The sequence below is a fragment of the Sorex araneus genome, chromosome 9 (assembly GCF_027595985.1).
Source record: "Sorex araneus isolate mSorAra2 chromosome 9, mSorAra2.pri, whole genome shotgun sequence".
Lineage (NCBI taxonomy): Eukaryota > Metazoa > Chordata > Mammalia > Eulipotyphla > Soricidae > Sorex > Sorex araneus.
This window is the reverse complement of record NC_073310.1, coordinates 13,637,725-13,661,639: the sequence shown is the minus strand read 5'-3', so window position 1 is coordinate 13,661,639 and position 23,915 is coordinate 13,637,725. Positions and strand designations below refer to the sequence as shown.

Below are 23,915 nucleotides of genomic sequence, written 5' to 3'. Positions count from 1 at the left end.
TGAGCTCCACCAAGAGTCACCTCTGAGCACAGAGCCGGGAGGGAGCCCTGAGCACTGCTGGGACAGGATCCCCCAAACCCGCCAAAATTATAATATATATATTTTTTGCTTTTTGGGTCACACCCGGTGATGCACAGGGGTTACTCCTGGCTCTGCACTCAGGAATTACTCCTGGCGGTGCTCAGGGGACCGTATGGGATGCTGGGAATTAAACCCAGGTACATGTACAAGGAAAATGCCCTACCCGCCATGCTATCGCTCCAGCCCCATAGTAGCAAATTTTTAAAAAATTAATATACTCTAAAAATAAATAAGTCAAGGCCATATAGCGAGCGCAGGCATTAACCACCTTCCCGAAGGGGACCCGGAGACAGTTTGTTGACCCTTGCAGGTAAGCCAGGGCTGACTGAGGGAGCCCCCGAGTCCTGGTTCCCTCCGTGATGGTACACGGAGATTCTTTTTATTTTTCCAGCCTCTGTCCTCATCTTGGAACGCCCCCAAAGGGCCTGATCTTGCCCCCGGGTGAGCACTGGCCGTGCAGAAAGCAGACGCTGTACACTGGCGCATTTGCAGGCTTGTGGACGAGGACAGGCTTTAGCGAGGGCAGCCCCGGTCTGAGCAGTGGTGGGGTCCTCACGGGGCACCCCAGGGACCAAGCCTGTACCTCTTAGCTGGTAACCAACAGCCCCTTGGAAGCCAACAGGCCGGGAGACCGTCCTTCCGCTCTCCTTCCTCCCGCTCCTCCTCTTCCTCCTTCCCCTCTCCCTCCTCCCGCTCCTCCTCTTCCTCCTCTTCCTCCTTCCCCTCTCCCTCCTCCCGCTCCTCCTCTTCCTCCTCTTCCTCCTTCCCCTCTCCCTCCTCCCGTTCCTCCTCTTCCTCCTCTTCCTCTCCCTCCTCCTGCCCCTCTGCTTCTCTTGACCCCCATTTTTCTCCTCCTATTTTTCCTGCTTCTCCTCTCCATCCCCCCACTATCCTACACCCTGTTGTTCGTTCTTCTCTGGAATTCACCCCTGATCTTCCACAGCTCTGGTCCTCCCCTCCCCTCCTCCTCCTGCACCCAGACGTGTCTCCCAGACGCAAGGGGCAGCAGCCAGGAGGTCAGCGGCTGAGGCCAGCCAGAGGCGGAGACCTCGCGGGTCAGGTGCCGGCATGCCCAGGGCCATCCCAGAATGAAAAGGGCCCCCCCGCTTCCTGGGGGGTCTACTCCTTCCAGGTCAAGCCCGGACCGGAACCACGTCAGCTCAGCACCCCAGCAGCTTTCCCCGCTGGGCCCTTCTTCAGGCCAAGACCCCCCTGTCTGTAGAGGTCTTTGGAATCCAGGCAACGGGAACCCACCCCCTCCACAAGAAAATCCGGCTCCTTGCACGGAGGCAATGAAACCCCCTTTCAAGTCCAAACCCGTTCAGGGTGGGGTGTCCCCGGAAGCCTCCGTCTTCCTGGCCGACGGTCCAATCAGAACCAGCCCCAGAGCCGCCGGCCCATCTCCCACCACCTGCACATTCAGGTCTGGAGTCAAAACCCTCAGACCCTACCCATCTGGGCTGGAGACTCGGGCCAAGGGGCCCGACGCTGCGAATGGTCACTCCCAGAGCAGTGGGCGCTGAGGACAATGGGAGGGCTGTGTCCGCAGCTGTCCCCGCCGCCGAGGTTATCTTAGGACGCTAACGTCGCCTGGAAACCCCATCGGCCGCCCCGCGGCATTCCGAAGGCCTCCCATCGGCCATGCTGGGCTTCCCGGGGGGCATGGAGCCCGCCCAGGGCAAAGGCTGACAAGGGCCCCCAAACCAGCAGAGCCTAAAATAGACCATAAGATGAGCCGCCCACCTCTATAGACCCTCCCCCCACCACCCCCCCTGCACAGCTCCCCCCGTCAGCCCATGAGGCGCCGGTCCTCGGTCTGGCCCGACAGTACCTGGTCTGTACGAGGGTCCCCTGAACCCTTGGAAGAGACCCCCGAGAAGCCGGAAGAGCGAGAGCCTGGGAGAAGTGTCCGCCTTCCCTCCCTGGGCACGCTCTCTCTCTCTCTCTCTCTTTTTCTCTCTCACTCTCTTTCTCTCTCTCTCTCTGTCTCTCTCAGCCCCTTCCCTGCCTCCTGTCCTCCCCCCACCCTCCCTCTGCGCCAATGTGGGAGCAGCAGCTGAGTCGACAAGTCATTGCTAAAATTAGCCGCTGAGCTCCAGGTCTGGCCCCCGGGGTGGCCGCTGACCAGGCCTCCGCCAGCATGAACATATTTGGTGGCGTGGAGCAGGGGAGGGGACAGTCCCCGACGCAGAGTACATTCCTGTTCGTCATCCCTGTCCCGGGCACACCCCCACCCCGCCTCTGCCCTACACAGATAACTGGAGGTCACGGGAAGGGGGTGAGCAGGACAGGCCGGCCCGCCATGGCAGCTGGGTCCTGGCAGGAGCCCAGTGGCACCAACGCTCGCGCCTGTGGGTCAACGGTCCACGCGTGTAAGTGTGGGTCAGGTTCCCCCCTGTTTACAGATAGGGAAACAGAGGCACAGGAAGGTCCACTGCTCCAAGCAGTGCAGAAACCAGAAATGGGGATCAGGCAGGGTGGCCCAAGAGGACACTCTGGAGGGATTCCCAGAGTGTTGGCACCCGGGGGTGCTAGCCACAGCTCAAGCGGGTGATCGGGGTGCAGATATGAGCCGTGCATTCTGACATGACACCGTGAGGCTCTGAGAATCATTTTGGGGACCCGAGAACAGTGGTCAAACCTTTCCTGCTGCTGACCCTGGTTCCATCCCTGACACCATGTGGTCCCCTGAGGATTGCTGGATGCAGCCCCAGAGACCCCCGAGCACGGCCAGGGTAGCCTGGGTCCGCCTGGTCTTGCAGACCACCGAGGAGCACTGTATCCTCCTCGCCGGCCATGGATCTCCCGTCCTGGTGGGCCGAGAATTAGTGAAGCCCCGATGCAAAAGAAGAATCAGTTCAGCAGGGAGGGCACTTGCCTTGCACACGGCCGACCTGGGTTCAACCCCCAGTGTCCCATAGGGTCCCCCAAGCCCACCAAGAATGGATCCTGAGGGCAGTACTGGGAGTAAGCCCTGAGCACCACCGACTGTGGCCCTCAAACCAAAAGAGAGAAGAATCACGTGACCCCGAAGCACAGCGGGTTGGTTCTGGAGGGTCCACATCACGATAAAGTCTGAGCAGCTCTGGGCCACGCCCCCCGCCCCGCCCCGCCTTCATTGAAGCCTGGCCAGGTTGGCCTTAACCACTGGCATGACCCCTTTGGTGCCCTGAGTATAGCTTAGGAATCCCTCTCCCCCCACCCCCCCCACCCCCACCCTGCCAAGAATCACAGAGGTGACATCATAGAGGTGACATAGGGACAGTGGTAGATGGTCTGGGACGCTTTGGCGGTGGGATGCCGTAACTTTGCACCTCAAGACCAGTCACGCCAGCAATATTGAAAGCATGTTAAACTATATTTTAAGAAAATCATTAAAAAGTCATATATCCTGAAAAAAAAAAAAAGAAAGTCAGTCATTCCTACTTAGTGCCATTACCCTCCTGCCATCCCCTGGGGCTCAGAGACCGTTTTCCCAGTGCACTTAGCAGTCCACCTCGCTTTCTGCAACTGCACGGGACACCACTTAGCGCTCCTGTTTCCCCCGCGCTGGGAGGAGCCCCGAGGGAGCTTCCGCCTGTCCTGCAGACGGGAAGCAGGGAACGAGCCCCGAGCTGGCATTGTCTTGGCGGTGGCTGTTCTGTGCTAGGGCAGAGGCACCCGCTCAGCCAGGCTCCTTCCATGGGGAACCAAAGGCCCAGGCTGCTCAGGCACTACCCCCGCAGCTCTCCCTTGAGGCCTCGTGCGCTGCCTAGTGTGACCAGGGAGGTGGCCTGGGGGCCTGGGAATGGCTCGGGAAAGTGTCCGTCCCGGCCTGCTGCATGTAAACAAGTGGAAGGTGACAGGCCCTGGCCACCTATTTTTCTCCAAGCCCAGGGAACCCTGTCCACTTTGAAAGGTGTGTCCACTGCACCGGGTCCGAGGGCAGCGCTGATAGGTGGAGAGGACTCTGGGCGCCCAGGGCTGGGGGTGGGGGGTCCTTAAACCGTTGGTGCAACAGCGCTGCTGGCAGGGCTGGAGCGATAGCACAGCGGGGAGGGCGTTTGCCTTCCATGCAGCCAGCTCGGATTCGATTCCCAGCATCCCATAGGGTCCCCCGAGCACCGCCAGGAGTAATTCCTGAGTGCAGAGCCAGGAGTAACCCCTGTGCATAGTTGGGTGTGACCCAAAAAGGAATAAAAAAACAGCTCTGCTGGTGAAGGCACATTTACTTGGCCCCGCACTGGGTAGGTTCTCACCGCCGGGGAACGCCACTGCCCCTCTGAACATGCCAAGATTTGGGGATTCGAGGGAGGCCGGGACCCAACGCTCACCCCAGTCTCCAGACTTGGCTCCCGAGGGGAAAGGAAGGGTGGGAACACGGACACGCTTTTATCACAGACCCTGGACGAGCGGTGCAGCCCGGCTCCCGGGCGCCACCCTGCAGGGGGTCCTTTGGGGCAAGTCCCAGGGAAACATCACCTCACACACTCACCCGAGGGGCGGGGCTGGCATTCCCCCTGGAGCTGTCTTCTCCAGTGCTGGCTCCATTAAGCGGCCCTGGGATGCGGACATCGGAGGGGGACGGCTGAGTTGACCTCCTAATGCAAGCGGGGGTCCCCGTTTCCACCCGCTCTGTGGGTGCCCCTTGGGACGCTACATCTGATCCATCATCTTCATCCGCCCCACAGCCGGGATTCCCAGCGGCCCCCAGTTCACCGTACACTAGGTGGACCATGTCCTTCTGGCTCCCGAGGGTGCTATGCCCTCCCTCGTAACCCCGAACCCCCACTTCTTTCGGGGCTTCGCCGTGGGCCTCAAGGAGGGGTCCCCTCTGGTGCCACGGTGGGTCCTTAGCCCACTGATTCCCAGTGGGTCTCCGACGGGTGTTGGCCAAGTGACCATGTGACCATCACTGCGGTTCCATCAAAGCTTTTCCTGTAACTGCCCCTGTGCAGAGGGGCCCTGGTCTGGCCCTCTGGCCCCGGGGAATCCCTGGCGTTGGCTGCTGTGGAGCTTTCTGGTCTATGGAGCGTGCGATTCCCTCTCCCACCCACTGCCAACTTGCTGGGGGGCCACAACCAGCCGCGCTCAGGGCTTACTCCCGGCTCAGGGATCACCCCTGGGGGTGGTTCTTGGGGAACCGTCTGTGGTACCGGGAGTCGAACCCAGGTTGGCCTTGTGCCAGGCAAACACCTTTCCTGTGGCAGTATCCCCCCGGCCCCTGAGGGCTCCCCCTCTATGCAGCCAACCGAAAGGTTTTGCTTTCTCCATGTTCACTGGACATTTCTTTCTCTTGGTTTTAATTTTTCCCCAAAGCATCCTTGGAACTCAGCCAGAGTCACTCAGCCCCACTGTCCGGAATTGACTGATTCTCCCAGTTTTCCTGGAATGCTTACTGGGGACCCTATCCCACTCCCCCCCACTGTGTCCCCTTCTGTGAGCTTGCCTTCCCGCTTCCCCTTCCACGGGGACCCACCCCCCCGGGAACCAGGGGCTCTCTGCGTTCCCCCTGATCACGGTGCCGGTGCCCAGGGCAGGAGGAGGTGGTCCAGTCACGGCCCATCTCAGCGGCTGCTTTATCCCTGGTCCCACACCTGGGACCCACCATGGCAGCCGGGGCTCTCCGGAACCTCACTCGGATGGAACTTCCTCCAGCACAGGTGTTTGGGATGAGTGTCCTGAGGATGAGGGGCCGAGGGACAGAGAGGTGGCGGGGACAAAGGCTCGGACTCCCCTTTGGCCGAGCTCCTGCGTGCCCTGGGGCTTGCTTTCCCCGGCTGGCGGCTGAGGTCAGCGTACCTAGTCATGGCCGGGCCATGACTCACGGCCATTTTGGGCACCATCCCTGCTGGCCAGATGGTGGGGCACCCCCCTCCCCGCCCCCTTACCCAGTGGCCAAGACTGTGAGAAAGTCAAAGTCAGTGACATGGTGCTGTGAGCCCCCGCAGACACCCCCGGGCCTGACACACCTCCTAGAACTAGTCTGGGAAGACCTGTCAGCTATGATGACATCCGAGGGGGCATCCGAGGAAGCCGGAAACCCCATATGGCCCCCTCCTGGATTTTACCCGCAATGCCATCTCCACCACCTTCACCATTTGGCCACGCTCCTTCCCTGCAGGGCATGAACTTGGCCAGGATGACCACGTGGCAGAGGGCGTTGGTGGCCGGCCCACTGGCCTCCCGGGGGTTCCGGGGTCCGGCTCTCAGTGATCCTGATGATCTCTACCCGCGGCACACAAGGGGCGGCACCATTTACACCAGGGGGCTCAGAACTCGGCGGTGGGGGGGGTTCACCGCCCTCGCCCCAGTGATGTTTCTTGGTGTCTGGAGACATCCTGGGTCTGCTGAGGCTGGAGGTGGGGTGGTGCTGGCGCCCTCGGAGAAGGGGACAGTCCCCCACCCCTCCCTGGCAGTTACCTGGCGCCAAAGCTGAGGTGCTGAGCCTGACTCTGCTGCCCCTGATTTTCCCAGCGCCCCCCCCCAAGAAGGGGAGGGTACCGGGCCCTCATCCTCTCACCAGAGGCCAGTACGACCATTCTGCATATACCCCCTGCATGCGAGGGGACAGGACAGCAAGGGCGTGCAGGTTAAATGCGGGCTCTCAGATTGCTTCCCGGGGCCGAGAGCAAGCACAGGGCGAGGTGCTGGCTCAGTGGGACCCCGGGGACACTCTCCTGAGCTGCAGGGCAGCAGGTGCTCCAGGTCCAGGGGCAGGAAGCAGCTCCCCTCCCCCGTCTCCACCCCCAGGTGCCCAGCAGACAGTTCTGCCCAGGCAGTTGAGCCTGGGGCCGCCCCTTGCATTTCTGGCTTAAGGAGACACAACCCTCTTCCCCCCCCACACACCCCGACTCCGGCCCCAACTCTCCTAGAAGCAGGGACTGGACGTGAGGGTCTTGTCTGTTCAGGGTTGAGTGATGGGCTTCCAGGCCATCCTGGGAGCAAGTCAGAGGCATGGTGTAGAATCTGCACAAACTGGGGAGGCATTGGGGCTGGAGAGATAGCACAGTGGGTAGGGCGTTTGCCTTGCACGCGGCCGACCCAGGTTTGATCCCCAGCATCCCATATGGTCCCCTGAGCACCGCCAGGAGTAATTCCTGAGTGCAGAGCCAGGAGTAACCCCTGAGCATTGCCGGGTATGACCCAAAAAGCAAAAAAAAAAAACAAAAAACAAAAAAAACTGGGGAGGCAATGAAGGCGTCCCTTCATCCTGGGGTCCCGGAGACCCTCTAGGAGTTGGTCCCCCACCCCTGAGACCGCAGCACCCTGGGCACCCCTGGCCACAGATGGCAGAGAAAGGCTGGTTGGCAAGTGTCCTTCCTTCAGACACGGTCGAAGGCGTAAAAGAGGCAGAAGGTGCCTTGCGCGGGCCCAAGTCAGGTTCCACCTATGGCACCATGTAAGGTGCCCCCGGAGTCAGCTGGGGGGCGGGCCGGGACAGAGCCTGGAGTAAGCTCTGAGCACAGCTGGCTGTGGCCCCCCAACAAAACATCAGCCACGGTACGGCTTTGCACGAGAAAGTCGGGTTCTTGAAAAGAAGTGAGCTCCTGGTGTCTTCCCAGCTTGAGAGAGAACGGGTGGGGACGGGCGGAGCTGGCGGAAGACCAACGGAACAGCCGTTTCGGATCAGGTCCTTTCTTTTTTATTGAGATTTTTATATAAGCAATTGATCCACAGAGGAAACCCGCCCCGCGGCTCCAAAGTCCCCGAGGAAGTGGGAGTGGGGGGGCGCAGGGCGGGCGATGCACTAGTTCCAGCGTGCACTAGCGAAACGTCCACTGAGGGGCCGGGACCCTCCACGGGCGCAGCCGCGGTGAGAGAGAAGAAAGACTCGGCGGAGAGGCGGAGCCGGTGTCGGGGGCACGGCAGCAGCTCGGGCTTCACTCCGGGTGGAGCAGTGCAGGGCAGGAGAAGGCGGGGCACGTCTTGAAGAGGGGCGGGGACACGGACACTCAGCCATGAGGACAGAGGGGGAGGGGGGACGGTTCCGCCACCCGTGAGAGCCCTCGGGAGGACCCACTCCATCCTGCTGGGATGTAAGGCAGGCCTCTCTCAGCGTGTGTGTGTGTGTGTGTGTGTGTGTGTGTGTGTGTGTGTGTCCATCAGGCTCATGCCCAGAGTGTGTGTGTGTGTGTCCATCAGGCTCATGCCCAGAACATTCCACAAGAGCAGGGACCAGTCCCATTCAAACGCCGTCCCCACAGTGGACGGCTGACACCCCGACAGTCCGACAGTCCCGAGGTCTTCCCATCCAGCGGCTGACAAATCAGGAGTGACAACCAGATCCCGGGGGACAGTGTGTGTGTGTGGGGGGGTTGGCACGGTCAGGAGGAGGAGCGGTGCCCCAGGGGTGGAACTCAGCGCCCCCTGCACCCAGCTCCCAGGGGGCTCCCTTGAGGCGACCCAGGAGGATGGGAGGGCTGCCCCGCCCTGCTCACTTCTGCCCTGGGTGTGGGGAGGGTGACCCAGATTTGGGGAGCACAGGGAAGTGTCTCCCGGACCTTCTTCTACGGGGGAGGCTGTCTTCACGGAGGGTGCCAGGGCACCGCCCAGAAGCAAGCGGCCTTTGAAGAGGTAGATGAAGCGGCAGGGGGGCAGATGAAGGCCCAGGCAGATGTCGCCGTGTGCGTGCACGGGCCTCCCAGCCTGGCTGGAGGGTGGGCGCTGGTGGAAAGGGCGAGCCCGGGCTGTGAACAGGGCGACCCCCCATGCACCGCTTGCTGGGCGCACGCCAGCCCCAACTCATCTGCTGGACGGTGCCAAGGCGGCCGTTTCTTTAAATAACACGACACAAACCAAGGGGGGCAGAACTGATAAGGAATGTCTCTGATGAAGACAGACTTAAGGAGTCAATAAATAATATAAGATGCCTTTGTGCCAAAATAGAACTCTTGTTTTTTATACACATATACGTGTGTTGTGTGTGTGTGTTTATATGTGAGTGTGTGTGTGTGTGTGGTTTAACAATCTTCATGTTACCCAGAGAAAGCCAAATCTACTATAATTATGACATAGAAAAATACAATTTAACGACAGAACTTACATAGTCAGTGATTTCCTTATAAACCACATATATAATATATACACCATGAAATGCAATTAACCAAGAAGTTAAATTTCGACTCCTTTGTATTTCGAACAATAGCAAGCTTAGAAATAGTTCCCTGTTTCCCTGCTCTTCCGTGAAAGACATTTTCTATTAGGACAACACAAAAAAGTGGAAGCACGGTTACCAATTTTCCAAGATGACTTCAGAGATTAGGTCCAAGAGAGTGAACTCTAAGCATCCGACTTATTTCATGCTAAAACGCAGTATCTTTGCTGGATCTGGAGGAAATACACCTAACTGTGAACCCATGGTCTGTGGTTTTAAGAGTAAAAAAAAAAAAAAAAAAAAACCACGGAACATGGATTAATAGTTGATGCGTTTCAGCTACTTTAAAAGTGAAAGGCAATTTAAAATTTGGAGTGCTGCCTTGATTCACATCAGGAACCACTGTTCACTCAGTCCCCCGGGCCTTTGGGGCCTTTGGGGGCTGTGACAGGGAGCCTTGTTACCTAGCTCAAGAGAAACAATGATCCTGTTTTTTTTGAGGACAAAAGGCTGTCCACAGTCTATTACTTGGGGAAATCAAGGAGTCCCATTCTATAGATCAACTTTTATTGATTCTATAGCAAAAATAATAATAATAATAAAATAAAAAAATAAAAGCAACTTTAAAAATGTGACCTGGATTTTGAAAAATGATCAACGTGAACCTTTCTAAGTCATTGAAGCTTCTCCAGTCACCCCTTACATGGGAGGGAGAAAGAAAAAAGTTTTTCTCAGTGAAGAAGGCCAGCAGGGCAGTTCCACGAGCTCCGTGCATGCTTTTTTGGGAGGCCTGGGTTCAAATTCTGGCACCGCCAAGTCCCCTGAGCAGAGCTGGGATTAGCCTCTGCGCACAGTCAGGCGTAGTTTAAAATACTAAGAAACAAAACTGGGAGTCAAGGCCGCTGGAGACATGGGCGTGGCTCCTCCTGCAGGCCGGGGCTGCTCCCGGGGACTCTGACCAAGTCCGCCCTGAGCAGCAGGCCATGAGCAGCAGGCCCCGCAGCTGTTCCTCCAAGGAGCCGTGCACGCACACAGGGGGTGGCCACGCTGGGGCCGTGCGTCCTCCTGCAGGGGGACTGGAGTTCCTGGCCCACAGCCAGCGGCTCTGTGCCGACGGAAAGCAAGAGCCTCCAAACACCCAGCCATGGGTCTAAGAATGAGCACTCGGCCCTGGGGTCTGCAGGGAGTCCTCCTCACGGGTCCTCCAGTCACTTCGCTGGTCCTCGGGCCCCGAGAAAAGGCTTTCTGTTTCGGGGGCCACACTCAGCAGTGTTCAGGATTTACTCCTGGCTCTGTGCTCAGGACTCCCTCCTAGCAGAATGCAGGGGAGCGGACCCTCTGTGGAGCTGGGGATCGAATCTGGGTCGTCTGAGTCACCTGCATGCCAAGGCAAGGGCCTTCACCCTGGATTCTCTCTCTCTCTCTCTCTCTCTCTCTGCCCCCGGGATAATGCTTTTGTTTGTTTGAGGGTCACACCCTGCGGTGCTCAGGACTTACTCCTGGCTCTGTGCTCGGTCAGGAACCGCTCCTGGCAGGCCTTGAGAGACCCTACGGGGTGCCAGGGATCAAACTCAGGCAAGCGCCCTGTCTGCTGCTGCTCTGGCCAAGAGGATGCTTTTGTGCCTGCACATTTATTCCTGTCTCCCTTTGCCCTGTTCCTCCCACTACCTTCCTCCCTGGGGCCTCCCGCCCAAACTCCCAGCCACCTCGGGTTATTGGGCAGAGTAAAAGAAAAAAAAAAAAGCAGATAGTGCCTGGGGGCAGGAGCAGGCCCCAAGGGATGGCCAGGCCAGTGGGCTCACGCCCGGACAAGCCTGACGGTCACAGGCATCCATCAGGGGAAGTCCTGGCACCTGTTTCCTTCTTGCTATGTGGACACATCTGAGAGCTAAGAAAGATTAAAAAAAAAAATGCTGAACTGAATCAGCCCACCTACAGATTCAGAGTTAATGAGTTCAGAGGACCAAAAAAATAAAAAAATAAAAAAATAAAAATCAGGAAAAAGAATAAGAAAAAAAAGAGACACTTTGCTCTTCTGGAGCTAGTAAAGCCGCACCATCCTTCTGGGCAGCGGCAGGTGCTGAAACAGCTGCTTTCAAGACGGCCGCAGGGCGGGTTTCAGATCGCCCTGTGCTGGGTCAGGGGGTGGCGGGGTGGGGGGTGGGGGGGACAGGCTACTGCGCTGGGGGGAACGGGGTGGGCACCTGCTCTCCGAGCCCACTGCACGGTAAGCGCCTCTCCCTACAGCACTGGGGCCTGCGGCCTCAGCCAGCTGGCCGAGACGGGGACAGGGTCCCGGGGTCTCCGAAAGGCCTGGTGGGCCATCCAACTCCATCAGGTGGAAGGACACACCGGGTGTCCGGTGACAGGAGGGAACCCGGGCCCCGAGGAGAGGCCCAGGGTTCAGGCAGAAACTGGTCACAAGCCCGGGGTTTTGCAGGAGTCGGGCATTGGGCATTAACCCCCGTCCTGTGGGGTCCCGGAAACGAATGTCGTCACCTGCTGTGATAGGCCTCTCGCTTTACTGGTTCCATTGGGGGGCTGACAGGAAGATCTGTGATAACATTTTATAAAAATAGTAACTTTATCTTGGAGCACTTGAAAATATCCCCACCGCGGAATTCTAAGGTCAGAAGCAGATTTGTGCTACGTTTGGTCCTTTATAAAGGTCCAGACCCCGGGAAGGAGGCAAATGTCAGGACTTGGGGGACGTCCAGGCATTTAGGGACACTCCGGAGCCCTCAGGCTTCTTGGGGGGTGGGGGAGGAGGGGTCTTCATGTGGAAGCAGAAATACCCGCTTACCACATGGCCAGGCTGCTGGCTCAGGCCCAGGGCTGCGAAACCGGACCCCCACGTGGCCAGTGACCACCCCCTCCCAGAGGCACTTTAGGCCATGTCACCCTAAATCAGATGTGGCCCGGGGGCAGGTGTCGGGGACAGCGTCTGAAGCGAAAGGGAGAGTTTCCGATGAACGTTCTCCTCGCTCGAAGAGTCTGACCTGCTGTCTGCTTCGGAGCCCAGAGGGTATTTTCCAGAGAGAGGCGAGTGGGCAGAGTTAGTGCCCTGCAGCTCAGGCCCTGAAGCAGCCGGCCCCCCTGGTCTGGGGTGGGGGGTGGCCTGAACCTGCAGTGCCCAGTGCCTGGGGCGGGGGGGGGGGGGCATGAGACTGACAGCAGGGACAACTGAGGCAGACGCAACAAAGAGCCGCTATTTTTCCTGTTTCTGTTAAACAAAAAAACTAAACCTGGGGCCCGGTGCTTCCCTTGTTATGTCTGGAGGGTCCCTGGGACGAGGACCCCCAGACTCTCCCCGCCGTCCCCGCGGAAACAGCAGACCATGATGCAAATTCCCGTCCCCGAGGACAGCAGAGGCAGAGGCGGGCAGTGCCTGTCCAGGTCTCTGTCCTTGCCGCAACCCTCTCCCAAACTCCCCAGACAGGATGTCCACTGCTAGCGCGTTCTCTCTCCGAGAGCACTGTACATGAGCGCCAAGTCGCGAAGCCTTCGGGAGGTCTCTAGGCCGGGGTACGGGTCATGAGGATGATGCCAGCGATGGAGAGACGGACACCCACATGGCACCAAGACTGAACAAACGCTTGAATGCTCAGAACTCCTCCTCCCCACCCCCCACCACCCCAGTCTGATGACTTGGAGGACTGGGCTGGGCTGGGTAGCACAGTGGTTCTTACGACTCAGCATTTATTGGGGGTGCGGGGGTGGGGGGGGGGAGGAGCATGAAAATGGCACGAAACACAGCAAGGACAAATGGACCGAGGTGAAAGGCTGCCCCAGGCTCTCCTGCTGTCCCCGCCAGAGGCCGCGAGCCCTCGGCACGGACACGCCACAACGACAACCCTGAAGTCAAGGAGAATCCTCTCTCGGGCCACCCGTGTCCACACACTCCTTGTTTCCTCGGGAAAATTCACTTTAAATGAACTCAGCGTGTGGAGGACAGAGCCGGCCTCCTCTCCCCGCGTGCGCCCGTTACTGGTGTTTCCTGAGAACGGGTGGACGGGTCCAGGACGGCCGTGCCACTCGGTGCCTCACTGGCGAGGCCCCAGACAGACCCGGCAGCATCCACGCCCTCCCGGACGCCGGGAAAGTTTGCTCAGGCGAACCCTCCTGCCCGGGGCCCTGGCTGATTTCTCAGGGTCGCAGGGGCCCTGGGACTGAGACTCCCTGATACTGGAACATGCCCCCCCCCCCCACTTTAAGCCGTCCTGGTGTGCTGGGCGCTTGCGGGCAGTGAGCAGCCTCAGCTGAGAACATCTTCCCTCTCTGCCCCGCCCCCCACACCCCTCCACCGCGGCCCCCACCCGGCCCAGGACCAAAGGACGTGGGTTCGCCGCCCACGCTAGTACCCAGCCGACTGGACACCCAGTACCGGCTCTTTAGGGCGGGCCGCCTGTGAACCAGCTCCGGAGGCAGTGGAGCCCGTCCATCCCCGCGAGCCGACGGCAGGTCTGACGGTAGCTGGAGTGGTGGGAACGGGACCGTTTCGATGCGAGGTTCGGATATACCAAAATAAGTGTGTAGCCAAGACCAAGAACTCTCGTCTCTTCAGTAGTTGAGTGCAGGCAACACGAGGGCCGCGGCGGGAGGTGCCCAGGAGGGATCGGCAGGGCTGGGGGCCCCCTCCCACCTCCTGCCTGAGGACAGTCACCATGGCTCCTGGGAGCAGCGTCTTAGGGCCCCGGGGCCCCCTGGCTGCCGAGATCCCCCGAGATAAGTGTGGCCCCCTTCCACGGGGCTCCCTGGGGGGGGGGGCGCAGCCCCCGGCGTGGCCTTCCCGAGCGGGGGCCCTGTCTCACCCAGGGCCCTCCCCGTCCTGCCGTCAAAGGCCGTTGCTACTCCTGTGACAGAGTGGGGGCTTGGCCAGCTCCACGGCGCCCGGCCGGGGCTTGTTGAGGAACTTGGGGGCCCGTCGCAGCAGCCGCTGGGCCTCGGTGTACGTTTCCGTCAGCTCCTTCTTCCACTGCACGAACTCGGGGTCGCTCTGGATGGGGACAGACAAAGGCACGGCCTGTGAGTGCGTCACCCAGATGGGGGGGGCCCCACCAGTCACGGCTGGTTGTCTGTGGACCTGACCCACTCCCCGGGAAGACACGTGGCACCGGCACGGAGCTCTCCGAGACCCTCACGCCCTGCCCCCCACCCCCGGAGGACTCGGCCTTGGGTTTGTTTGGAAATGGGCACCGGGGTCTGATGTTTATGTTGATTCGAGGCTTTGGCAGGGATGAAGAGTTCTGCCAAGGCGTCTGGTTTTTTTTTTTTGTTTGTTTGTTTTGGTTTGGGGGCCACGTTTGGCCATGCTCAGGGCTTCCTCCTGGCTCCGCACTCAGAGATCACTCCTGGCAAGGCTCGAGGGACCATATGGGATGCCAGAGATTGAGCTCTGGGCAGCCGAGTGCAAGGCAAATGCCCCGTGCCCGTTATACTATCGCTCTGGCCCCCTCTGCCAAGTATTTTGTTTTGTTTTGTTTCTTTTTGGGTCACACCTGGCAATGCTCAGGGGTTACTCCTGGCTCTGCACTCGGGAATTACTCCTGGTGGTGCTCAGAGGACCATATGGGTTGCTGGGAATCGAACCCGAGTCGGCCGCGTGCAAGGCAAACGCCCTCCCCGCTGTGCTATCGCTCCAGCCCCTGTGCCAAGTTTTTTTGGAAAAGGACCTTGATACACGCAACAGGGTAATAATGCCAGTGAACACGATTTTTGTATTCCTACAGGCTTCTCTCTCTCTAGGCACACACTCACACACACACACACACACACACATACACACACACGCACTCGCGCGCGTGCACACACACGTTCAGGAATTAGATTTGAGCTACAACACACCTCTGAGGAGAGAATCATTCACGTTCCCTCTGAGAGGAGTCACTATGTTTATCTGAACATACAAATCTTGACCCTCAAACATGCAGAAAGAAAAGCTGGAAAACGGTGCAACAAATCCAGTTTCAGACCACGTAACAGATGGCTTCACATACTTGCTCCTGCTACTTTCTAATGTTTGTTTATTTTGTTCATTTATTTACTTTTTTGGCCCTACCCAGCACCGCTCAAGGTTTACTCCTGGCTCTGTGCTCAAGGATCACTCCTGGCAGTGCTCTGGGGACCAGATGGGGATTAGTTAAATCAGGAATCAAACCTGAGTCAGCTACGTTTAGTGCAAGCACCTCACCTCCCGTACCACCTCTCTGGATAAGTAATTTTGGGGGGAAAGGTGGGGGAGCAATACCCAGAAGTGCTCAGGGGACTCTGTGTGATGCCAGGAGTCGAACCCGGGCTTCAGCCAGGCCCCCTTGTGGCCGACACCTTCACCTCCGTGCTGTCTCTCTGGTCCTGCTTCTCTGAGAGTCACAGTGAGTCTGCTGAAAGTTTTCTCTCAGTTTTCAATCTGGCAGAGCAAGGGGTTAGGTGATTTTTTTTTTTTTTTTGCTTTTTGGGTCACGCCCGGCGATGCACAGGGGTTACTCCTGGCTCTGCACTCAGAAATTACTCCTGGCAGTGCTCAGGGGACCATATGGGATGCTGGGATTTGAACTTGGGTCGACCGCGTGCAAGGCAAACGCCCTCCCCACTGTGCTATCGCTCCAGCCCCAGGTGATGTTTTATTACGGCCGAGCAGCCATCTTTATTATTCAGCGCCTAATTCTCCTCACGGGGAGGGGAGGGAAGAGAAACTTACCTCACATTGCAAGACGAATTGTTTCCCTCCTTTGATCCTCAACAAAATGCACTTTTTGTCTTTAATCTGAGTTTCTTCCACAGACAGAATCTGTTCCATCGTCAGTAAGTTTTGCTAGTCATAAGAAGAAAATTACAGGTTACTTCCCGTGAACAATTTACCTGATTTTTTTTTTTGACTAATCAAATACACCAAACACTACCCACTAGGTCAAAGCTATAATAATAATAATAATAATAATAATAATAATAATAGTAACTGGCATTTTTCTTTCTTTGAGGACATTCTAGAAGTGCCGGGAAAGGGCGACTGAGGAACGTGTCTGAAAGTTCAGATGACAGAATCTCACACCGCAAAGAAAGAAAGGCTCTGGAAGGCAGGCCAGGGGCAGAGCCGGCGGCTGGGCACAGCTCTGGGTCGGGAATGAGGACGAACCCGCAGCTCTGCTTCCGCTCTCACAGGCACGTCCTCTCCCGCGACACCGTCGGGAGGGAACAGAAGCACCACGGATGGCTGACATGAGCAAAGGCGGACGGCTGAGTCTGAACACAGCAACTCAGCCAGGGTACTTGGTCACGTTAGCTGGCAACTCCACGAGATTTTTGGATGATCATTGAAATGATGTCATGGATACAGGCGACATCCTCAAAGACCGGTAAGCTAGAGCTATAGCATTATGGCTGGAGGTGAATGCTATAGTGTTGTGGGAACCTTACCATTTTATGTTTTTTGGGGTAAATACTCCAGGAATCCTAAATAGAAAACAACACCAGCATAAACACTCCAGTTTTCGTTTTCCTTATGAATACTTATGAATCTACCCAGACATGCCATGGAATCTTACAAAGAGAGTGCTAAGGGCTGAGTATTTGGAAAACACGACAATCTGTGGCATCTGATGGCAAACAAAGGGAGATTCTTTGTTTCAGTTTCAAAATATCCTGAGTGCTAAACAATTTCTTTTTTTTTTTTTCAGTGTACACGACAGGAACTTACCATTGGGCAGAATAATAAGTCTACAATGTGCCAAGGCTCGCTTGTCATCTAAAAATACTGCCTCGGACATAAATTCTATTCTAGTCCCCGATGGTTCTAGTCTACCCGAGTTCTAATTCGGGACCTTGAAAGAATCCTAGTAATTCCAACTCAGAACCGAGCTGCATTCATTTTTAGAAGTGGCTTTTGCTGCACTCGGAATAGGGAACCTTCCTTCAGAGTTCAGCAGGCCTTGGCCACCACTGGACAGAGCGCCCACCGACGGGAACCTGCCAACATTCTGAAGTGGAAGATAGATTTCTATCGACGATTTTCCACACACGTGGCCACGGGGCATCCTCTGAGTAGTTGGGTGAGGAGAGCACGGCCTCTGTGCCCGATACTTGGCACTGCTGTGCTTGATGAGAACAGGAACCGTGCCCACTCTGGGAACAGAGTCCATGCCTACCTGCGTGGACCCTGCATAGCGACAAGCCTTGGGCCCCTCCAGATTCACAACGCTGCCGGCTGTTGCTCAAAGGGGCGGTGGGAAGCAGAATGTTTCCATGAATCTTACTAGCAGACAGTATCTGGGGGGACCCAGGGCAGTCGCAACTTCCTGTCAGCCCACGGACCCCACTTCCACTCCCAATAAGGTAGAGGTAAAAGCAACAGGCACGTGTCCTCCCCCAGACCGGATTTTTGGTGGGCATCCGCAAGGCTCCATCCACCTCTGCTTTGGACCTCACTGGATCTCCCATAGTACCTTCAGATCCTACACACTCCTTCCTCGACGTGGAAGTGTGAGCGCTAGAATGTTTGCAGAGACTCTCGTGACTATGAGTGAAAGCCGAATTGCAGAATGGAGCAGGGGTGGGAGGTGGGGGGGAGCGGGAGGGACTTAGTGAAACACGGCCCCAGCAGTGGAATCTGCACGTGACCTGCGACACCATGGAACATCGCTTGGAAATTCTGCCGGACACTTACACGGGACTCCGCCTCTCCTCTCCATTCAAGTCTATTTGGAAAGAGGTAAAAATAGCGACGTTGCCACTGGGTCAGGAAGGGGTTTCCCAGCTTCGACATGTACCCGTGCATGATACAGTCTTTCCCCAGTGCATAATCTGCGGAGTGGAAAAGAAATGCTCATTAAACAGGCTCTGAATGAGATGTCTCTATTACTCTCAGGAAAAAAAGGAAAAGAAAGGACAACACTATGGAAACATCGAGTTGAGATCAAACATATGTAACACGCTATAGAAGTGACTCTTCTCCGTTTTCATCACCCAGAAGAATGGAGAGCCCCAGCTCTCCTGTACTAACGCATTTGATGGTTATGTCTCGATACTGAGACGCATCTGTGCTGTTTGGACAAGTGAAACGTTTGTTCCCAAGCTATTTTTTGGTTATGGATAATGCGAACTAGGGAAGAGAGCAATTAGATTCAAGTTACACCCCAAGTACTTCGGCCTTTAGCACAGCGGGTAGGGCATTAGCCTTGCACACGGCTGACCTGGGTTCGATTCCTCTGCCCTTCTCGGAGAGCCTGGCAAGCTACCAAGAGTATCCCGCCCACACGGCAGAGCCTGGCAAGCTCCCCGTGGTGTATTCGATATGCCAAAAACAGTCACAACAAGTCTCACAATGGAGACGTTACTGGTGCCCGCTCGAGCAAATCAATGAGCAACAGGACGACAGTGCTACAGTGAACCCACTTCCTATCTTACAACATTGGAGTAGGATATGCTATTACCAAGCAGGTAGTAACAAAGTTCCAATCCTGCTCATCCCTCGATTTAAGATTAGACTTAACCCTCAGATATATACTTGTGTAGAGAGACCATGGTGATTCATAGTCATGTTGCAGAACTCCAATTTTTTCATAATGAAGTGTTACCTCCTAAGAAAGAGTTGAACCACGCATGGGCTAGGGAAATGGGCCAAAAGGCTGCAGCACACGGGAGGTCCGGGCTTGATCCCTGGTACCTCATGATCCTGGAGCACTATCAAAGGATACACTTCAACCCCCGGCCCCAAAAGAAAATGGTTAAATCTGACTTATTTTTTTGTGGCATATAAGTTCTGAGATCAACACAAAATCAGGCCCATTTATTCTTACACCACCATTTTCACTTCTCCCGCCCCCTTTTTTTCTCTCCCTCCCTTGCACCCTCCTTCCTTCCTGTTCTCCTTCCTTCTTCTCTTCATTTTGAATTATTTTTTAAATCAACTTCGATTGGCTCATCACTGGTTTAGAGAGTGATGCAATTTGGGGAGTGCAGTTCCTACACTTACTAGGTGTAAGTCTCGTAACATCATCCACCACCGTTCCAGAGCCACCTCACTCTCAAGATGACTGTTTCCGCCTCTTTTTTTCCCATCCTTGCTCCCTCTTTCCTTCTGTCACCCACCCTCGTTTTCAAAATCTGATTTTTGTTGTGGGGGAAAAAGAAGAAATGGAAGCAGCAAATGGCTTGTTTTGCTTTCTCACTAAGGCTTTGCTAATCAGGCTAAAGACATCCATTCGCTCCCTCCCTCCTCCACTCAACTACAAATAAGGGAAAGGCCGGGCTCGGGGTGCTGGGTGCTAGGTGCACTCTGGGTGATCCGGAGTTAGGAAAGACGAGTTTCCTCATGCTCAGGGAAACTCATAATCTCACAGGAGACCCAACAAAGCGACAGGCGATGCCTCTGCCACGTCACAGTGGACGACAGGAGGGAAAAGATGAAAGGAGGGTCTGGGTGAGGGTGAGATTCCTGGAGGTGCCATTTTTGCATTTAAGTTCTAAAGTGAACTGAAAGTCTAAATCTTGCCTTAAAAAAAAAAAAACACAACCCTAGATATCTCCGCCTAGACTATATTGTTCTGTAGACATCAACAACTGTAATGCTGAGGTACCGACCCAAACAGAGTTATGCCCAAGTAAAAAACCTATCTAAAAATACCAGCTATTCTAATTGTGAAGGCCGACTCCCCTCTTATAATACCTAAGCCTGGCTTAGCATCAGCAGAGCCATTTTGGAAAAGCACAGCTCCTTGTTTGACTGGTGTCAAATAAAACCTTATATTGCAGAGCTTTGGGTGGTCTTTTGCACACTGGACCCTAACACTAAGGACAACTTTCATTTCAAGGATTCACATGAACGAAGTCATTGATCTATATCTATCTCAAGTGATACATATCAAATTGGTGTATATAAAATATATCGAATGGATACATATATGATTATAATGTATCAATTTATATTTATATATATATATAAATTTTTTCTTGGTCTAATTTGTAAAGATTCGGGTAGTACCATGGCCGTCCTTTGATCAAATATGTCCCTTGATCAAGTTTCCTACGTAAGACTAGTGTGGACACAGCCAGTTAGTTCCCGGATTATTTCAATGGGTGTATCTCTAAAGGAGAACCCAGAAACTACACCTATTCCCCCGAGTGCAGAAGCGGGCACATGGAACATTGTTCTAGTTCCTTCTGCCCCTGGGGCTGTACCTCAGTGGCCTGGAGGGAACGTCCTCTCTCCCAGGATTCTGGCCACCCCCCTTAGTAGATGAGAAAGGCTCCTGGGACCCCCTCAATGAGACTGATGGACTTGGTGCCAAGAAGCTCCCAACCAAAGCTGCAATGTCACAAATGTGTTATATACGTAAGCACAGGTGACCTCATAGGTCTATGTCTAAATCCTTTCTGGTCACTGCTGGATAATATAAACCTCGAAAAAAATTGAAATATTTTTTTGCTTCGAGGTAAAACAAAATGATATTCTAACCATCCATTCGCATGTGCAAAAATTCCTGAGATTTGGATGATTCCAGAGGGATAATATTCTGGCAGCTCGAGAAGGACTGAGTACTTGCTGTTATATTTTCACTTTCTGAAATCATACTCAACTGCTACAAAAATATGGCTTGGCAATTTTTTTTTAAGATTTAAAAAATATTGAATCACAGTGAGATATGCAATTACGAAGCTGTTCATGGTTGGGTTTCAGTCATATCATGTTCGAACATCCGCCTCTTCAGCAGTGCACATTCCCCACCATCGAGGGTCCCAGTTTCCTTCTCCCCACCCCAACTAAGGCAGGCACTTTTCTTCTATCTCTCTCTCTCTCCCTCTCCCTCCTTCCCCCCCGACCTCTCCCTCCTTCGGGGCCTTATGGTTTGCAATACAGGTACTAAAAGGTTATCGGGTATATCCCTTTACCTACTCTCAACACTCAGTTCCTGTCCAAAATGATTCACTGTATCACTACCATCCCGTTGTTCACCGATTTGCTCGAACGGGCGCCAGTAACATCTTCATTTGTCCCTGACATGAGCTAGTATAGCCCGATGACGTCTGCTCGCTCCAGGGACACGAAGAGGACGTTGTTGTTACTGTCCAAAAGGGTTATTTCCAACTATTATTGTCACACTGCTCCCTTCTCCATCCCAACTGCCCTGGCTTGGCAGTTCTTGGGTGCTGCTGTGTGCTGACTGAATGCGACATAAACACAGGCCGGGGACAGTCAAGGCGCTGGTCCTCAGCAGCCCGGCTGTGTGCAGTGCAGGGAGCAGCCAGAGAGGAAACTGCAGGTCCCCGGTTCAAGGACAACAGAGAAGGGCAGGGCGGTGCGAGGCGGCAGCCAGCCAGTCCTCCAACACCAGCCTGGCGGCTGACCTGGGCAAGCTCAGGAAAACCTTTCAATGCAGCCCTCAGCCTGGACCTGACCCTTCGATGAAGGTGGACATGCTCACGACACACTGCCCTTTGTCTGTGGACACCTGTGTCTATGTATGTTCACGAGAGACTCTCAAATATTCTATTGAACTTTTCGAGGCCAGATAAAACTGAACACTCACAGGGCATTTTTATTAGCACTCGATGTCCCCCTATTGGCACTTGATGATGACCCCTGTCCTTTAGCTTCACCAGACGTTTTGAAAATTCACTGCATTAGAAATAGTTTGAGACAGACATGCTTTTTTTTTTTTACCTTCTTCATGGCCCAGTTGCTTATTTTTAGCTCTCTTCCTGGCCTCGATTTTGTCCATGTCTGCATTTACTGCTTCGTAAACTGTTTCCGCTACTTCCTGCTGCCAGCGTTCGGAGATTACCAAAGGGAAGTTCTTGTAGAGTTCTTGGTCGCAATCAAGGAGCTTATTATTGAAATTTAGAAAAGCTTATTATTTTAAGAAACAAGATGTTTACAATTAAATGCACTTATAGAGGCCATAGACTCAAAAGGACCGTAATTATCTGGAGGAAAAGACCCAGACAAAAGCACATCACTTGGAGACAATCTATCAGCCCGTGACAATCTGGCCCACCGGGATTTACAAACAATCTGGTAAATCGGACTGGCAAGTTCCAAACTGGTTGTCTCGGAATGAGTGGATTCAGCTGGTCCCCAGAGCCCCTTCACTGCACTTCAATGGGATGAACAAGCAGAGGACTTCGTTTGAAGTATTAAAGGATTTGAATATCAAAATAAAATTTTAATTCTGGTGAGGATCTTTTATTTGTACCAGTTAGGAAACCGCGTCTTAGTGTTTCCTAAACCATGTCAAGGGAGAAGCCAGGAGGGTTTGACAAGGGTCTGAATCAATCTGGAAAGCAAGAAAATCCAAAGGTACTGGAGGCTGCATCTACTATTCATTTCACAAATTTCACAGGGAATCAAACTTTTAATCGAATAATCCAGCGCATGAACATAAGCGACATGGAGAACTGAGTTCTCCCTTCTAGCCCATATTTCTCTAAAGTTCTAAAACTATCCATAAATGAGTCACTATAATAAAAAGTTTGCCAGGTAACAACATTTTTCTTCCTAACTTCAGCTCAAAATTCTTTATTTCTGAGACTGGAGTGACAGTACAGTGGATAGGGATGTTTGCTTTGCGTCTGTGCGTGCGTGCGTGCATGTGTGTGTGTGTGTGTGTGTGTGTGTGTGTGTGTGTATTTTAGTAGAATGGGATGTCAAGGCACTCCATCTGGTTCCCGAGCTCTTCAAGGCGTGATCTCTGAGCACAGAACCAGGAGTAAGCCTTGAGCACCGCTAGGAGTGGCCCCTCAATCTAACCAACCAACAAACAAAATGCTTTTATTTCTTTCACTTGCTACATCTTGCAAGTGAGCGAAAACAACCACATCTTTTCATGCCTCTGAGCTGGCTGCAGGACAGCAATGCTGGTGGCCCTGCGGGAGGAAGAGAAGGTTCTCCAGACGCGTCCGTCTCCCTAGAGGCCGGATCTGCTCGTGGCGGAGGAAGGAAAGGAAGTGCTGGCACCTTGGGCAAGTCACTTAAAGGCAGAGAAAGAGCAAGGCTGGACACCTGCCCGCAGGGCCTTTAGCAAATCAAAAGCTGGAAGCACTGACGCCCAGACCTGGGTCCGGGGGTCCCACACCCCTCAGTGACCTGTGAGAGGGCCAGACTGGGCTTCAGCTCACTTTTAGTCAGAGACCTTTTCCCTTTGGGGGCCCCTGTCCCTTCAGACCCAAATTACACTCAGAGCAACCTAGCTAGCCCTATGCCTGAGTGTGACCACATGAGGGTGTGTGTGTGTGTGTGTGTGTGTGTGTGTGTGTGTTTGTGTGTGTGTAGATATGCATATGTGTGTGTTGTGTGCAGGTGTGTGCCGTGAGTGTTGTGGGTAGGGTGTGTTTGTGGGGTGTGTGCACGTTTAGTAGAACGGGATGTCAAGGCTGGGAGAGCACTTTGATTAGGAGTCCTTCAAAAGATTCTGAAGAACTTGGCAAAGGGGAAAACCTCCCTTCTCTCCAAGGACTTTTTCTGAAACGGGCAACTCTGCTTCGTCCCCAGGAAGCTCCAGAGACCCCCGACCTTCATGACTCCGCCTGTGTCTTTAGTTACTTATTCACTTGGCGGTGGGGGAGCACAGCTGGTGGTGCTCAGGGCTTGCTCCTGGCTCCGAGCTCAGGGTTCACTCCTGATGGTACCAGGGGCCCATATGTGGTGCTGGGGGCCACGTCTGGGTCAGCCGCGTGCCAGGCCTGCACCCGCTGTACTATCTCTCCAGCCCCTTCACCTGGATTTTATTTTATTTTTCAAATAAGTGAAACAAAAAAGGAAAATGTA

The 23,915-nt window shown here is 54.8% G+C and overlaps 1 protein-coding gene across 3 annotated transcripts in view; it reads right to left on the bottom strand.

The window, feature by feature from the left end:
• Window positions 1-7,689: 7,689 nt before the first annotated feature.
• GRK3 (G protein-coupled receptor kinase 3) overlaps window positions 7,690-23,915 on the bottom strand; it is a 170,740-nt gene continuing 154,514 nt past the window's right edge. For 2 of the 3 annotated variants that reach the window (XM_055146585.1, XM_055146587.1), the window contains 5 exons: window positions 21,813-21,975; window positions 17,817-17,953; window positions 16,571-16,606; window positions 15,855-15,968; window positions 7,690-14,153 (listed from right to left, as the gene is read on the bottom strand). In XM_055146585.1, coding sequence (XP_055002560.1) covers window positions 13,992-14,153; window positions 15,855-15,968; window positions 16,571-16,606; window positions 17,817-17,953; window positions 21,813-21,975 — 612 coding nt within the window. In that variant the 3' untranslated portion in view covers window positions 7,690-13,991. The remainder of the gene's footprint in view (window positions 14,154-15,854; window positions 15,969-16,570; window positions 16,607-17,816; window positions 17,954-21,812; window positions 21,976-23,915) is intronic. The other variant, XM_055146586.1, reaches the window with a different exon arrangement.